Here is an 18,599-nt window from a genome sequence, read left to right on the forward strand (position 1 = left end):
TGGGTCGTTTTATTTCATTAACATATATCTGAAGCTTTAAAAGATTTGGAGCCATCTTAAAATGTAAGAGGAACCCAGTATTACTGAAATATATTTATTCATTATTTTCCCCCTATGCTTCAGCTAACAGAATTCATGCTGAGATCCAAGGACTGTTAGAAACTCAGAATGTGTTTTCTTCTGTCCTGTGATAGCTTGAACTCTGTGCATCCTGAAGCTAAGAGTCATTCTTTAGAAAGTTGACTGATTTGTTCCCTTCTGAACCTGAACCATTTTCTCTCTTTTTAATGTATGTTTGTTGACTTTTGACTGTTTATAGTTAATTAGTGAAATTGTAATTACATAGAATTTGGATACCAGTCACCTTTACAGTGTCCTGTATTTTAAACTTGATGGAGGAGCTATAAAAGCCTGAAATCCTCTCTTTTCTGCCAAAGAAATGGGTGATTTTTATGTTTGAACAAAAATGAGGGAATTTCCCGGAGTCTTCAATGTAGCGTTGGAACTTTATTTTTAGTGAATTTTTTTGACCTACAAGCCCAGCCTGATGGTCACCAGTATTTATTATCACTGTCTTTCTTTTAGCCCTTCTTTCATGTAGGTGGTTTGTAATCTTTACAGTTGCAGAATGTTTGAGCAACATTTTCACTTGAAATGTTTGGTGGAACCTTCTAACACATTTTTTAAAAAGAAAAAAAAACCTTGGAAGCAGCTACTAAAAAAAAAAAATGTGTTGATTACACTTATTTCTGCCAAAATAGTTAAATTGTTTCTGAATGAATTGCCCGTAGAAGCAACTTGAAAATATGTGTTTGCCTTGGCGACAGTTCAGTGCAGAATTAGATTTTGCTTGACTGCAGTCCCAAGTGGTGTTAATCGGTGTTTAAGTAGCATTCCTCCTGATACACTGACCTCAGTTTACCCTGAGAGGTCTGTGAGACGCCATTGTCTCCTCATTTTGTACCAAAGGAAACTGATGCCCTGAGAAGTCACAGGGGAGGGAGGGTGGGACTGGGTAGTAGCCGCCATGCTGGGGCCCAGACGTCCTCTCTGGATGTACGTACCTGGGTGAAAAACCTCTCGGTTTAGAAAAACGTCCCTGTGCTGATTCTTCTCCAACCATGACTTTCATCCTGAGCATTATTTAAATTCTTACAAAGAATGTTTCATTCTAATAAAACATGCTTAGAAATCCCAATTTCTGCATGATAACATTTTCCCGTCTAACCGCATCTGTTGCTGTCCTGAACTGACGGTGATAAGGAGCTTGGAGAGGAAAGGATTCATTTGACTCACACTTCTACAGAGCTGTTCATCATTTAGGGAAGTCCGAGCAGGGACCTGGAAACGGCTGAAGCCTGGAGGGTGGCACTGCTTACTGGCTGGCTTACTTCTGTTGCTTTCCTGTAGGACCCAGGACCCCCAGCCCAAGGGTTGCACCTCCCACCATGAGATGCAATAGTATCAATCATAATCAATCAAGAGCCTGCCCCCACAGCGACGCCCACCGGCCAGTTGCGAGCATTTTCCCAACTGCCCTTTCCCAGCTTGCTCTAGACTGTGTCAAGGTGACAGAAGACAAGCTAGCAAACTGTGGGAGGGGTTAAGGACTTCATGTCTGCATAGGTGACCCTTCGACCAGGCGCCATTCCCACGCCCACCATCTGTCTCAGATGTCGCTTCCCATATTACCAGAATAAAGTGGTGCATCAGTGGTTACAACTCCTAGAGTGTGGTAGAATAAAGAACACATCTGAGATTTTCAGTCAGAAAACTTAAGGTTAGGTCTTATTATCCTCATCCCTAAAGTGGGTGTGGCTTCCTGTGGTGTTGATTGACGTGATGTAGAAGTAGAGCAAAGTGCGTCATGACCTTTACCCTTTCGTCATCGTTTCCCATGGATTCAGGGAAAGCCTCTAACCATCCTCTGAAGCAAAGTGCTCTGAACGTTTTCAAAAGTTTTACCAAGACAGTCCCTTCTGTCCGGCCATCCCAGAAGCGTTTCATGAAACACAGCAAGGCTGCTGCGTCCTGTCTTCCTTGTCATCTTCTTCTCTCTTCAGGCATCACTGATCAGTGTGTTCCTCTACAGATTCCAGAGTTAGCCTCAAACCTCAGCTCTTCAAACAGACAGTCTCTGAGAGAAGCCAGGTCTCGGAGTTACCTTCTGTTGTTTACACCCTAGTAGGATTCACACAAAGGCATTGAGTCTCTAGGATATGAGAGAACGCCGGAGGCAGGCTGTCAGAGGAGGGAAAATATCAGTTTATTTGAGATGGAATCTGTTAGTTGTTGCCCATGTTGGGCTTGACTTTCTGGACTCGGCCTCCTCAGTAATCACCACATCCAGTTTACTGAGAGCTCTGTTTTTGTTTGTGGGTTTGCTTTTTAACGAACCTGGTTGTCTCCTGTTGATGTGAGGTGTGTCGGTGCCTCAGGAACCATGTGACATTCTGGGTACTAGCTACCCTGTCCCTGTTGAAACTGACACTCTCCTGTGAAGGAGAGCTTGAGACTGAGGGGGACCAAGAGGATGCCCTTACAGGGTGATGTCCGTAGAGCAGCCTTTTCCTGGCAGTGGCCGGTGTATCTGTTGATATTGGAAAGTGATGTTAATCAAAGCAGTTGAGTAGTGGCTCCTGAAAAAAAAGACAAATACACCTGTTATAAGGACAGTGCATTTTCCTTAATGTGAAAGAGAAATTTCACGCCTAGAAACCCTGAGCTGGAATTTAGGGAACCAAGGAAGAGGTTAGGCCCTGGGCACAGTGTCCTGTCTTGCTTTCAGTTTGTTGGCCACTAAAGTGACCACATTTCCCCAAATGGCTTAGCCATTTGTCAGTCTGAACTCTGTGATTCCTTAATCTTCAGACTCACAGCTTTACCTACAAGAAACAGCTTGTGTCGACTTTTTCTAGTCTTTGTGCACTAATAACACTCAGTTTGATAAAACTTTTTTAAAAACTCACGTAATTATTTTCAAATACTAAAAATGCACACACGAGGCTTGGATATATAAGTCTCTGTCAAAATGCTTGCATAACGTGAGCACGTCCTCGTCTCAGCCCCTCAATAGCAAAAACAAGTTAAATAAAATGTGAATGAATCTTCAGGGAGTGTTGGAGTCGACTTTGGAATGGGCTGTGCTGTGTGCATGCCATGGTGGTGACAACATCTGCAAAAATAGGATGTCCCTGGTTCCTAGTTGTCTGGTCGGTCGAGTTGACTTGGCTCAGAGGCCTTGCACGGGTTCCCAGGTCCTGCTGACTCTACGGTGATAATCTCCCTCCTTTTCCAGCAAGTGGGAAACAGCTTTCCCATTAAGCAATCAACTGTGAATCAAATCGGGGAGCTGGCCCAGATATGGTGGTGGCTTTTCTTTCACTTCCAGATATATCCTACCAAGCTTGGGAGGGCTTTCTTGCTTTCTGTTTTTTTTTAGATAAATAATCGGAGAGCCTCAGCTTCTGACCCCTGGAGGCACTTACATGCGGTGCTCAGTTTATTTGCTTTTACTGGAAAGAGATGCTGATGCCGAAGTTCAAATGACAGCACGCAGTCACTCTGACTTACACTCGGCTCCTCCCTTCTTCCCGTCCACACACCTCCTTATTTAGTAGGCATCGGGCGTCTGCCTGATGGGTCTGTATTAGGCGGAATATGAAGAGAACATTCTAAGGGTGGAAGTTACTTATAAACCTGTATATAGAGAGAGCAGGTGGTACACACAGTTTGTAGGACTTCATCAGCAGAGAAGCAGCAGAGGCTACCTGCGGCTGCAGAATAAAGAAACAGCCAGGCATAGCAATGCACACCGTTCATCCCAGCATTTTGAAGGCAGAGTAGGGAGGATCTCTGCAAGTTGGAGACCAGTCCGGCTTAGCGTATTCTTCCTCCTGCAGCCACAGCGATATAAAACAGAAACAAACTTCACTGCTAATACAGGTAGGGCGAACCTCAGGGCAGATGGTTATTAGCTAATCCATAGGCAGGTTAGTAACTGGGTAGTGCTCTTCATAAACCAGCTTCTGACGGGGCTCTGGAAAGTATTTGCATTTGGCGCAGACCTCTGAAGACTCTTCTTTCTTACTTGGAATCACTTATCAGAGAAGGGTGTAGACCAGGGGTGACGGCAGCCTGCACACTCTGCTGTGCCCTGGGACGGGTTTGCTCTGTGAGGAACGGATAGCACTTCATTCCGTGGAACTGGGATCGTCCTGTTCATCCACGCATGAATGTCGGAAAGCACACAACCGTTGGCCTGTTTCTGTGGCGGCAAGCTTGATGGGTCAGAACTGTCATGTGTGAACGGAACTAGTTACATCTTGTGGGAATGGATTTAAGTAGAGCCTGTGATGAACTTCTCAATTTCGGCAGTGGAACCAGAAAAGAGACCAAATCTCACAGAATCTGCTTAGTTGAGAAGTTGGATAACATTTCCTTGAGTTAAAGGCTGGTTTCATTAGTAAATAAGGTCATTTAACAGCACACCAAGGCACGGCAGTCTGTACCCTCGGATTTCTGTAGGGAGAATTCATTGTGGAAGATGGCAGAGGTTCTGCTAAGGGTAGAACTGTCGGAAGCCCACCCGAACATCATTTTATATTATAAGCGACTTTGAAACTAACTTGGGCTTTAGCCCTGGGTGGAAAACTCTTTACATACCCTCTCCCTTTGAAGGGACAGCCTGTGTGTTTAACATGACTGGCTCCCCTCATGCTTACCTGTGAGCACAAGGACATCCTTACCCCCAGCACTTCCTGGGGTGAGTATTTGACTGCGTGCTGTGGTTGGAGCTATCAAGGGTATGTGAGCAAGGCATGGGGATGCTGGGCTGAAGAGACATGGCAGTTCTTGTTCACTGTATGAGAGCTGCTCGGGGTCAAGGGTTAGAAGTGAGGGAGAACCAGAGAAAGTGGCTGCAGAGGTTAGGATGCATCATGAATGAGAGAGCTTTTGACCTGTGGGAACTAGGCAAGTGGTGGGCTGTTCGCTGAGGTAGGAATGTAGTCAGAAGCGCATGAATCGGAATGAGAAATCCGGTGTCAAGCACTTTGTATTATAACGGCCATGACGTGCATCAAAGTTGGGAGGGGTAGCATTTCTTAAGGGTGAGGGTGGAGCTCAGTGGGAGAGAGTGTGCCAGGAGTTAGTGTCTGAGATGGATAGGATTGCTTTGTGACAAGCTCATACCAAGGATGCTGAATTTGAGTGAGTGAAAGAAAGTGGGAAAGAGGATGGGGCTTGTAGAATGCACTCAGATGCCCAACAGGCACGGGAGCATGAATTTGGAGTAGAGTGGCAGTGTCCTGTAATGGGAAAGTGAGATCTTGTAACCATAGGCACATTGCTTTGAAGACATCCCTGCAGGCCTAGAGGACTTTGCTGAAGGTGAGTCAGGATTGTGGAGGAGACCGAAGACGAGGTCAAAAGAAACTCAGTCAAAAGCGAGGATTGATGTCGGGTACTTAGGAGGCATTGGTTGTTATGGGGTGTGATTTCTGGGCAAGTCTGGAGTTGTGGGGGGCAGGTCGGGAGAAGTGAAGCAAACACATCACAGGTGGAAAGGCTCAGTAACCGGACGATCCCTTAATTGAGAATAGGCCGAGAAGTGGAAAATGGTGTGTTAGTCGTCAGTGTAAACCATGCTTCCTGGCATAATTGAGTGTGTATTTTTAAATTAAGAATCTTAAAAGTAATTTGCATGTGTTATAATCTAAGTGAGTATGTGTGTAACTGACAGTCTAGAATTCACCTAAAAATTGTTTTAAAATAAGACCTATTTTTTGGAACTATTCCAGACCTTTAAATTCATCTTTGACGTCTCTCCGATAGGATAGCACTCATGCCTTTTACACTGGCACCTTAACGGTGAAATTTACCAACTTTGCTCGTCAATGAGTAATTACTTTTGTAAATGGATTGGCCCAGAATGTTCTTGAATGAACCGGCAACAGCAGAAACAGTTCTCTATACATTGAGAACAGGGAAAATATAAAGTGCAGGTTTTGCTTCCCCCTTTGTAAAAAGGATCAAGAACACAAAATAAAAAGTACATTGAACATGTATTTCCTGTGTGCTAGGTGTCAATAAATCATGGTAACACTGGGTAAAACATGCAGCCTACCCTGAACGGGCTTTTCCTCTGTGCAGGGTGATGATAGCACCATGCTAGTTTGGAATTCTACTCCACAATGTAGTAACTGCCATTAGGTTACATTACAATCCTACACAATGTAGTAACTGCCATCAGGTTACATTACAATCCTACACAATGTAGTAACTGCCATCAGGTTACATTACAGCTCTACACAATGTAGTAACTGCCATCAGGTTACATTACAGCTCTACACAATGTAGTAACTGCCGTTTGGTTACAGTACAATCCTACACAATGTAGTAAGGGCCATTAGGTTACATTACAATCCTACACAATGTAGTAACTGCCGTTTGGTTACATTACAATCCTACGCAATGTAGTAACTGCCGTTTGGTTACAAGAGAGAGAACACTCCTCTGCAGCTTCCTGACTTGAGTTTGTAATCACAGAGAAGCAAATCCCTCCCCATGGGCCATGCCACTAAGTCATCCAGCATAATTACATCTCAACAGCCTTGGAAGCAATAGAGTAGAAAACTGTGGTAATTTTTTTCCTCACGGAAAAATAAAAACAAAATCCTCCTGTGTGTTATGTGGTCTGTCCCTGCATGCTGTTCTTTCCTGTGCCATGGAGATCAGCACAGATTCTTAGAGAAGATGATTAATAAAACAGAGACAGGGCTCCAACTTTAAATCCCAGACATTTTAAAGACAGTGTCTCTGCCTTTGTTCAGCTCAGATGCTGTCCAGCCGCCTCTGTAGGGCCGAGGAGAAGAGGGAGCAAGGCCCCACTTTCCTCCACAACAGCAGACCTGGTAGTGTCAGCCAGCCTAGGAAGAGCTTGTGTGCTGCAGTGTTTCTTTCTGCCTCGGGGGCCTTGGAGTGGCCATGCCCCTGCCTCTTGTGGTAACTGGGAAGAATAAGACTTCCTGTTCAAGCTTGGCACTGGCCTGTTCTCTACTTACAGTTGTTTTGACTCTGATTTGACCTCTGAGTTCTTTGTTGTGTTTATAACCTCTTAATAAGAGTCTATCTGGAAAGGGGCCTTAAACCTTGTCAGCAGCCACCTACCTCTCATTTGATAAAGAAGCTGGCCCACACACCTGAAGCCAGTCTCATTGCTCTGCCCTGGTCCTCTGTTTCTGTTGCAGAGGGGTTTGTGACTTAACACACACACACACACACACACACACACACACACACACACACAGGCACAGCACATGCACATTTATAGGCACATGTACATATCCATACATACACATGTGCACAGGCATATATGCACACATACATGCACACACACATACACATATGCACATAAACGTGCACATACACACACACACATATTCACATAAATGTGCACACACACTTTTTTTTCCAGGTTCTGGCTTGCTTCCTGTTCTTGCTCTCTTAGTTCTACACAATGCTCTGATGGGGAACAGTTATCTATCAGTGCTATTCCCAGCTGTGGAACTCCTGGGCAGCCCCTGGTGAAGAAGCTTTGTGCCCTGTCTAGTTGGCAGCAGCTCAGGGACCACCCAGATCACAGAGTTGGGCGAACGCATTCCCTGGAGATGCATGTTCTTTTCCGTCCCTCAATGGAAGGGACTCTGAGAGAACAGTGCACACCCATGTCCTGTTCGCTGCTCAGGAGGAGTCCTCCGAACTATACAAACAAAACACACGTGACAACTTTACTAGGAGTGAGCAAGGTGTCACAGCAATATTTACAGGCTGTTAGCCAAAAGTGTCACAGAATAGACTTAAAAAATGAGAGAGGGCACCGTTTTCTTATTCTTCCCATGAAATACTTTTTTGGACCAAGTTCTGCACAGAGTAATTTATGGCTTTTACTTCTGCTCTATTTGCATCTGAGGGAAAAGTCACTTCAGTTGTTTTAAGAGACCTCATTAGCAAAGAATGTCGAGTTTTTCCTGCTGTGCAGTTGTGGTATAATACAAAAGCAGGTTTGCACTGTCATGTCTAGCCTGCAGCCCCATCTGCAGGGCAGCTTTTAATGGGTTAGCATTGAGGGTCACCACGGTGTGTGTGTCTCCTGTGCCATCTGGCTCGTGGTGTGCCCACTAAATAAATTTAATTAGTCCAATATAGTTACCTTTAATTATATATGTGTGTATATGTGTGTATATGTGTGTATAAATACATACATATATACACACACATATAAATCAAGCTTTTAAAATATACTCTGTTGACTAAAATGAATCACCAGGAAGATACCGTTTTGGGGAACAGCTGTCTAAAGTTACGTGAAGAGCAGGTTGATGGTTAAGATGGATACCGTAACTCAGGTAAAATGACAGCTTGCCTGTCATTGTCTACCATTTGCTACCAAACAGAGAAGGCTTATCAAAGTGAATGAGTCAAAGAAAAGGTCAGTAGTTCATTACAAATACAAGGCCAAACTGTGTCTTCTGTATTTTGTGTGTTAGCATTCTGTTACATCCATGAAGGCTTCCGTGAGTCGGTTCTTCTTGTTTCTCTCATGGTATCAACATGAAGTCATTATGCCGCCTCAGTTTGGGGTAGCCTGGATTCCCTGTCTTTTGGGGTTTTGTTGTAGTTTGTTTATCTTTCAAAGATTGTAAAATTAGTGTGTTCTGTATTTAAAATTTCACTGGAAGCTTTTAACTTGGACACGGATATGTCAAATATAGAAGCCTGCTTGGAATGCTATTTTTTTTCTCTGAAAAACAGGGAGTATATTTAGTAATATATTTAGTACAACAATAAGAACTATAGGATGAAGGAAAATCAGACCCAAGTACTTAGCACATAGTAGACTTTTACCCTCTAAGCTTCCTTCCTTCCTCATGGTCTATTTGCTTCCGTTATATTTAGATATCTGACATCCATGTCACCGGAGAGTCAGAGGACATGTCTGCGAAAGAAAGGTTGCTGCTGTGGACACAGCAGGCGACAGAAGGTTATGCCGGAGTGCGGTGTGAAAACTTCACTACCTGCTGGAGAGATGGGAAGCTATTTAATGCCATCATTCATAAATACAGGTATGGAATCTGTGCGGTCTTCTCTCAGGCAAATACAAGTCATTCTTTCATTTCTGACATTTTATATAACATGTTACTTTTGAAAGGCAGTGCATGCACATAAGAGAGGAAAAATCCAGATAAGATGAAAGGCAGCACAGGCCTGTGACTGAATCAGTACTCTTAAACTGTAATACACACACAGAGGGGGGGTGGGGTGGGAGGAGAGAGAAAAGAGAAACAGACAGAGCAACAGAGTGGTATTATATCTGGATTTTTTTTTATACACCTTACAGAAGTTAAGCTCAGATGCCTATAAACTGCAGGGGAATGACCTAGTTTATCTACAGGTCACCCATGAGTAGACAGGTGAAGGATCATAGTTCAGGCCTAACAAGGTGTGCAGTGCAGCTCCAGGTCATACCATTTTGTCATTCCGAGGGGTGGCTGGGCAGCAGACTTGGGATTGGTGAGCAGTTTTCCTGTGGAAGTTACTGTCTTGCTGTTAACAACCGAAGTAACAGTGCGTATGAAGCATTGTTACAAACACTGGTTAGTTTAGTTCTCGCTACACCCTGGTCGTCCCTGGTTATGTATGAAGTGAGACACTGGGTAATATTTGCCTAGCCACAAGACTGGTGGGTGGCGGACTTGGGATTCAAACGTGGCAGGCTGGCTCTCGAGTGTGTGCTTTTACTGTCTCAGTGGAAATGAAACCCACATAAAATGTTTACTGACAACTCTGGGCTTAACCTTGGCTATTTTCTTTGACTGTCCAAAGATTGTGTCACATCGAAGAACCAAATATATACACAAATAGATTAAGTCTGAGCTATGAACTCATGAACCTGAAAAAGTTATTGAGTATAATAAAAATCTTACCAAACCAGTAATGATCTCTCAGGTATCCATACTGAACAGCCCCTGTTTTTAAGCAATCTGGTATTATGTCCTTCCCTTATGGAACACTCTTTAAACAGAGGTGAGTGCTGAATCAAGAAGAAAGCCTGGGTCTACTCGCTTACCTCGCTCAGAGGTCAGACATGGAGTATCATGGTGTTGTGGGCATGTCCACCGTTATCCCCCATCCCAGGGAGTGGACGGTGGCACACCATGGGGCTTTTTCTCTGAATCGTTTTAGGCAGTATAAAAATGTTTTTAGGGGCTAATTTTTCTAAAATCATCTGCTTAAAAAATATCTGTATTGGCCCTGGTGGTGCATGATTGCAATGTCAGCACTCAGAAGCAGAGGCAGGAGGCTTACACATTTGAAACCACCCTGTGTTCCAGAGCATGACCTTGTCTCTAAATAAATGAGTGGGTGGGTAGGGTGGGTAGATGGACAGATGGATGAACGGACAGACAGACAGATGGACAGATAGATAGATTAAACTTGCTGTCATTGCTTTTGGTGAGAAATGGGATCTGGTTTTTAATTTATCTTGTGCGCGTGGGTGTTGTGTATGTGTGTGTTCGTGCAGCCCTGGCATACCTGGTGTCTTCAGGGGTGAAAAGAGCAGGCTTGTAAATTGCTGTGTGGGGTAACCTGTTCTCTGGAAGACATCAGCCTGCTCATAGCCATTGAGCCATCCTTCTCCAGCCCAGAAATCGGAATTGTAGTTTTTTTCTTCACTAGAATTCCTGGTAACATTGAAAACCCCAGCTCTCAATGCATGGAGGTCTCCGTTGCTGAGTTCTCTTACAGTGTCCTGTGTCCATAGTTGCCTTAGTCTGTAAGACATATGTTAAAGCCTTCGGCCCTTCCTTAAGAAAACAGTTGAGTTCTTTTCCTCCAGTGTGTGCAAGAATTAAACAGATAGGCTTGACTTGCACACATTTCTTATGCAGTACCTCAATTTATAGACAGTTTTACATAACTACATAACTACTCCCATACACTTTTAATGTATTTAAGTTTGCTGTGGGTTTTTTCTTTTGTATTTATTTAGATAAGAAGCTTTACTACTTACTGGATCTCTTTTGGCTTCAGTAATAAACGTTATCTGAGCTAGCAGATGGGCCTGGTTTCTAAGCAAGTGGACACCCGTTAGAGGCTCCTTAGAGGCGGTGGTGGCTGTAGTAGCTAGGGGGAATGGCTGCAGTGGATGGGGCAGGTAGCTGCAGTGGCTGGGTTCTTTGGTTGCAGTGACTGGGTCGATGGCAGAGTAGATGCCTACTGTAGCTTGGGCAGGCCGCTGCAGTGTCCAGGGGCTATAAGTAGTTTAGATCAGGTTCTCACATCCTAGAAAGACTAGTCGTTAAAAATGGAAATATATACTATCTGTCATTCCAAAGTATTACTTTATACAAGAGACTTAAGACTTTCTTAACTAGGATCTGCTAAGGTTTTAGAGAGCCTGATCTGACATAGAAGCAGAATCATGACAGATTCAACAGGTTTCCTTATTACATTTTCGAACACACTTTGGCTTTGATGCCCCCCAACCCCACACCTACGTCTTCAAAATTCTGGATTAATGTAAACCGCATTATGAGAAATCATTGGTGGAGTAAATCACTCTGGATAGCCTACAGTAATGTTTAGTAGTATTGGCATCTAGAATATTTGAAAGAAACAGGTTTGTTAACCTAAGTAAACAGTATCTTATTAACAGTATTCTAGGTTTTCTTTTTACATAGTTTAGTTTTCTAATTTTTATATCCAAAGAACTATTATAAGAAGTTAAATGAAAAAGAATTTTTAAGGGTAGCATAGACTTTGTAAAATGAAATTGTGCATAGGGGTAAAAAGTACATAATGTTAGAAGACAAACAAACACTCACAGAGACAGGAAGAATGTTAGCACTCATGGGGACATGTAGAATGTTAGCACTCACAGGGACATATAGCATGTTAGCACTCACGGGGACATATAGAATGTTAACCACACAGATGGATGTCTTTGCCCCAGCAGAAGCCTGTAGTAAAATATGCTAGCTTTTAAAAATTAGCAAGCCGGTCCATGGTGTGCCAAGCTGGGCATGGTGGTACGCACCTTTAATCCCGGCACTCCAGAAGCAGAGGCAGGTGGATCTCTGAGTTTGAGGCCACCCTGGTCTACAGGACAGCCAAGGCTACTCAGAGTAACCCCGTCTCACAAAACAAACAAACCTCACGAAATAGATGGCGGCCTTCATTTTTATCAATACTAAAAAGTGTTCAAATGCTAATTTATATGCTCAGCACCATACGCCTTTTAAGAATTAATGAATGTGACTGTTCCGATTTCGTTACCCCTGGGGTCGTTTCTGTGTGCAGTGATGTTAAAAAGATAGAGGTGTCGGCCTGACCAGTGGTCCTGCATCCTTGACGGTTCATGACAGTTAACAAAGATCCAGAAAGTGTTGGTGAACTTGAATGGAACAGGTGCATTTGTTACTGCCAAACAAAGGTCTTCCTCTCCTTTCATCAACTACTGAGACACGTGTTAGTTAAGCTTAGCTTAGGGTTAGCTCACTGTTTAAGATCTGTACTATGGTAACAACAATTAAATTAAAAATTAAAGCATATTAAAATACTTAGCTTAAGTAAGAGCAAAATCACAAATTCTATAGTGTTACTATGTCACATTATCCAGGAGCAGTAAGGAACCTGACTTATGGTCCAGGTAATAACGAGAAAGCAGGGAGGTTATAAAGAGTAGTTCTCAGGGTTTGCTTAAATAAGTTGTGGATATATTAATTTCCCCCAATTAAATCTTACTAGATTTTGCTGCTGTTCCCAGCTCCTTCTAGGATCCTCTGCTTGTTCCGTTCAGTTTTCGTGGAAAGAGTTCAAATGTTAGAAATGCCACAGGCCTGCTTTGTTTTGTTTGTTCAGTGCAAATAAGTTTGGTGCTCTTTGGTCTATAATAAAATCTTTCCACGGAAGACAGTGAGTGAGAGCCTCTCTGGAGATAAGCTGGGAACTTTGTTATTCAAAAGAATAACCGAACCAGGAAGGCTGTGTTTGTTGAGTTTAAATGAAAAGAGTGCCACAGAAGCATTTGATGAGTCAGCTTTTTACCAAGAAAGGATGAAGGAGAATTGGCAGAGAGCCGAGAGCCACGGCATCCAAGCAGCTGTCTCTGAGGAGAACGAGAGCCAGGGTGGAGGTAGCGGAGTCAATGTTCCTCAGAGGTGGAGACTCCAGGAGCAGTTCACGTGGCTTCTGCCATAAGTGTGCTCACATGTCTCTGACCAGGAGAGATAAAGCTCTGACTGTGAGCTTGAAGTTCTGCTCTGGAACTAACTTTAGTCAGCCCCTCCGAGTGGGAGTTTTCCCTAGGCTGCCTGAAAGCTGGCTACCAAACGGCCGCACTGGCCTCAGTCAGTGTGAAGACGCAGCTGCCTACACACTAGGATGAACGTGAATCTGCAGACCAGAAAGAGCGTGGAGAAGCGCAGCAGCCCTGAGACCCTGCAGGATAAAGTGGAAACTCCAGGATATCAGGACCAGAAAGCTGAGGGCGGGGGTGCATTTCCAGGGGAGGTTATTTCTGCTGACTAGTTTCTCCCTGTTCCACTCTTGTCTTTAATTTACCCGTTCATTCACTTCAATCCCAGTTAAATCTCTGTATTCTCTCCATGGCCTGCTTTAAATATATCAGCCAATTAACACTGGGAATTTTAGGCAATAGTTTGCAAGAGCATGTCCTTTAAACTGTTTTCTAATTAAGGAGGACATAATTTAGTATTAATTATTTTGTCATAATTTGCATTTTGCATTGAAATTTATTAGGGCCATTGTGCTTCATTATATGAACCTTTTAACAATCTTTTAATTGGGTAAGTTTCCCCAGAGGGCTGTGGTCAGAGTCTTCTTGTTTAATCATATGACCTGCAGGCTGGTGACTCAGTCAGTCCTCAGAAGCTAAACTGGATTGGACTGGTTTAATAGTGGGAGGAGGCCCTTCAGGGTTAGAAATGTTCTCCCAGGAAGGTGTGTGAGTGTTGACTGGGTAGTTCTTTCCCTCAGTCCTCAGGCTGCATGAGGGTGTGTGCACATTGTGTGCATTCCCCTGAGTATGTATTAGAGGCCTGTGGCCATAAGCACTGGTGGCTACTAATCTAAATCAACACCAACAAAAACACTGCTTCATTTTGCAAAGCCAATCAAACGGTTTGTTTACAAAATGAACCCGGAATGGGTTGCACTCAGAAGAAATTGGTCCCTGGTAAAGACCGGAAAGAACCAGTGTGCACTGCACTGAAGAGAATTCCAATGTGGCCAAATAAGGAATGTGGCTAAGTGGCATGCATTTGGTTGCCATTTTTATTGCATCTATTTTTTACACATAATTTGGAGAGTTCAATTTGACAAATAAGTATCAGAGGAAATACCAGCCTGTTTTACTTTGTTTCTGTTCCTGGCCCTCTTGCCCAGACGAGTTCCCAGAAGTGCCCAGTGCTAAGCCTTCCCTTGGAAGGAAAATGGATACTAACTGATACAAAGTAAGCTGTTACCTTTGTTCACTTGTTTCCATTCATGAGGGAGAACGCCTCAGTGTTCCTTGCCTTAACAGGAGGGCTGCTGCGCTGGTGTGGAAGCCAGATAAGCCTGGGCAGGCCCCAGCAGACACTCCCTGCCACAGTCCCTTTCGCTTCCATAGTATCCTGTTCTGTAATCTGAGCCTAATTTATTTAAAATGCATAATCGGTGGATACTTTGTTGGTTTTTTTTCATCAAAATGTTGACTTCAACTTTGTACTTTGTGCGAATGTGTGAACCTGTGTAGAATAAGGTCCTTAGACTGCGGCAGTTCCCTTCCATGAGGCTTTTGAGAAATAAATATTTCCTGACTTAATTTCTTTCTGCTAGGTCTACTTAACCTTTTTCCTGTTCTAAACTTTACCCTTCTTTTCACTGTATTATTTACATTCGTTTCTTAAAAACACATTGAAGCTGAAATCATAGGCATATTTTTCTGTGGTTGATACACAAGGTGTTCATCACAATACCAGTTACATCATGATGAGGGAAGGAAAATGAATTAGGTAGGTAGATTTCAGAGTGATGTGGTTACTTCAAACGTTACAATGCTGTGCGTGGGGAGGCGGCTTGGTGGGTAAAGGTGCTTGCTGTGAAAGCAACATGTGCTGAGTTCAAATCCCTAGCACCCTCATAAAGCTGAGGCATGGCTGCGTGTGCCCAGGAACCCCAGTGTTAGGGGATGGAGATGGTGGATCCTGGGAGAATGCTGGATTCAGCCTGGCTCAAATGGTGGGCTTCCAGCTTAATGAGAGTCTCATAAAACGTTTCCTCCCCAACATGACAAGTTAAAACGCGCGCGCGCACACACACACACACACACACACACACACACACACACACACACACGGGGGTGGGGGAGGCAGCAGTAGAGATTGTTTTGACACAACACATATATGCTGAGATTTAGGAAAACTTCGACCAGCTCTGGTCCCCTTTCTCCTTGTGAGCTGTGTTGTTACAGATCCTATAACACAGAGCAGTGATGGAGAGCCAGGGACGCATGCTGACTCTCCTTTCTTTATCCTGTTTCCTTCCCTTCAGCATCCTCTTACACCAGAGGAGCCAGAGGTGGGCGTGTGTATCCCTCCCTAGGCCCTTTTGGTTTTTTATGAATCTCTTTGATTTTTTTTTTTGATTTGTTTTCTAGGTTCTCATCTTACCGTGTGGTAGGAAGTAGTTTAAAGTGTTAATCTTAGCAGAATGAAAATAAGCGGATTCGCACCTCCCTATTTGGGGGAGGTTTGCGGTGTTTTGGTTTTGGTCTCTTACGTATTAAGATTTTTTTTCCCCAAATTTTATTCAAGGCGATTCACTAACATTCAGGTACTAGAAGGAGATCTTGCTTGGTTAAAGCCAGCAGTTTCCTCTGTACTTATTCAAGCAGGTATAGGAGGTGGTGGGAAGTGAGTTGTTTGTAAGTTGAAAGCCACAGTTCGTTAATTACCTTTAAATCATTGCAATTGTTAGGTTTTTAATCCCGAAGTAGTAGCAAAGCTTGCACTACATATAGCGCTGTTAATCTTTGCTCTCTGCCTTGTTACTCGACTGCTGCCCTGTAGGGTTAAAAAAAAAAGGAAGAATATTTGAAATAAACTCGGGCACTTTAGTTTTGGGAAGAGGAGGAAATTATCTTTGTGTCGAACTCGCCACCTAGGAGTTCTTGACTTTGATTGTCTCAGTGATACGTGTGCCCAAATATGAGCGTAGAGGGATGCCAACGCCCTGTTACATAACTGTGTGCTATTCTTCTGCAAGCCCATATTTATTTGCCGGGGGACGGGGAGGAGACAGCTTTATAGACCTTTGGAGAATGAGGAGGGGGAGGAGGTGAGATGCCTGCTACAGCAGTAGGAACAGTTAGAGAAAGAACGTGCAGTCTGAACACGATCTGATCAGAACAGTCATCTTCAGGAATTCGTTATGATAACTGCTGTGCTGTCCCAGGAGACACGAGGCATAGGGAATTCGTGTTCTACTGTGCCATCTGTTGAAAAGAGGATGGACGTTGTGTAACACACGCCCTTACACATCTCTGTGGAGTCTGTGTTCTCCAGCGTAGAGTTTGTGTTAAGGCTGGCCTCTGGGTAACTGCAGTGGGGTTTTCTTTGTCTTTATATTAAAAACTCCACCGGGTGAATTCCTTCATCGTTCTTTGCAAACTGCTGAGCACTTGTTTTCCTAGGAGAGCCTGCTCCCACAGGAGCCAGCCGCCTGCCTTGTCTGTGCTTGTCCCTAGGCAGTGATGCACGCCTAGGAATGTCACAGGTCAGGGTAGAGCCTGAGAAGGGGCTGAGGTATCCGACGTTTGGTCTCCCTGCTGTTAATCTGTACTTCTTCCTTCGTCCTCTCATCTCTCTTTACCCCCTTATCAGAGGAGCTGGTGTCTCCTCTCATGGAAAGTGGGTGTCAGCAAGTACAGAGACTTTCTTCTCCACCCTGGATGCCCACCCAACTCCAGCTCCATCCCGTCTGCTCCTGCACAGCACAACCATCCTCTTCCGCTCCTCCAGAGCCCCCTGCTGCTAATTAAAGGATTGATAAATATATTCTTTACGACCCCATAATGTCTCTAGGTCAGCCCGTGCACACAGTGAGTGTCACACTGGTGCCTGTAGGTGTATAGGATTACTTTTTTCCCCATTCTCTTTTTTGGCAGAGGTACCTGCCTTCATTTCTTCACTCGATGCTTATTTCTCAACCTTGCTGCACTCTGGTTCTGATCCCACCATCCACCCAAACACTTGCAAGGGCTTGGGCGACATCCGTGTGGCTCTCAGTCTGTGCATTTGCAGGTCTGGTCTTACTTGTCCACGTTGGACCTCTTGAACATTCATTTCTTCTCTCTTTGCTGCTGTATTTGGACAGTTTCACCGTGTGGTCCAGCCTTCTCCCTTCCTTCTCTTGTCTCAGCCATATTTGCAGCTTTGGTTGACTACAGCCTGTGTTACGGAACACTGTACTGTGCCTCTGACCTTCATCTAGTCTCCTCTCCCCATTGCTGTCACTTTAAATTTCTATGTCCGCCCCCTGATCTGATCATTTAATACTTCAGTTGCTTTCTGTAGTCCTTAGGGGGAAAAGTTTGCAATCCTATAAGAAGTTCCCTCGAATCAGCCTCACTATGGCCCCTTGCTACTGGCCAACATCTCTTCTCACTGTGCTCCCTAGCTGTGTCTCTCGCCCTTGCTGGGCTGTCTGCACTCATGTTTCCTCCAACCAGAGCTACAGGTGAGTGTTCTCCTGTGTTCTCACTGCCACGTGAAGACCTCCTGGTCTGCTCTAAGTTCTCCATATACCCTGTGACTGTTCTCAGCATCCTGTTGCTTGGAAAGTGATAGATACGTGTTAAATACTGTGTGCATAGGGGTTGGGGATTTAGCTCAGTGGTAGAGCGCTTGCCTAGGAAGCGCAAGGCCCTGGGTTCGGTCCCCAGCTCCGAAAAAAAAGAACCGGAAAAAAAAAAATACTGTGTGCATGAACTTGGTGATTTGATGGTTGGGACAAGTTATGTATGTGCATATCCAAAGCACAGTTACCTCTGTATGGTATTCTTCATGCCTGGTTTACCATTGCTTTCTTGTCCATCACCCCGAGACCAGCCTACATGGGTTCTTGAGCCTTGTCCCAGCAGCAGCTAGGAATCCCCTCTCTCCCAGGGCCACCCCATTCCCCAATGCTTCATAGATATAACTGGAATTCTAGATGATTTGCATAACTCCTGATTTCCAGTTGAAGTAGAAAGAGCTGTGCAGGATTTGTATCCTAAGAGAGCAAGTCAGGACGAGATCACCAGATGCCTGCACCGAAGCTCCGAGGTTTCTGCTGTTGGAATTGTTTTCCCTTAAGACTAAACTGTGAGAAGACACTCATACGCTGTCCCCGTGGCCGTACCTTGTCTCGTAGCCATCACCATCTTCCATAAATAGAACATTTCGTTTTGTGTGAACCTCTTGTTTCTACGGCAGCAATAAAACCCCTTGACAGAAAGCAGTGTGGGGAGAAAGGGTTGATTTAACATCCGT

At 44.2% G+C, this 18,599-nt stretch overlaps 1 protein-coding gene across 32 annotated transcripts in view; it reads left to right on the forward strand.

Annotated features, from left to right (window-relative positions):
• Dst (dystonin) overlaps window positions 1-18,599 on the forward strand; it is a 393,820-nt gene that overhangs the window by 211,038 nt on the left and 164,183 nt on the right. For all 32 annotated transcript variants that reach the window (XM_017596770.3, XM_017596775.3, XM_017596773.3 and 29 more), the window contains one exon: window positions 8,959-9,125. In XM_017596770.3, the coding sequence (XP_017452259.1) occupies window positions 8,959-9,125 (167 nt within the window). The remainder of the gene's footprint in view (window positions 1-8,958; window positions 9,126-18,599) is intronic.

Source organism: Rattus norvegicus, chromosome 9 (genome assembly GCF_036323735.1).
Source record: "Rattus norvegicus strain BN/NHsdMcwi chromosome 9, GRCr8, whole genome shotgun sequence".
Lineage (NCBI taxonomy): Eukaryota > Metazoa > Chordata > Mammalia > Rodentia > Muridae > Rattus > Rattus norvegicus.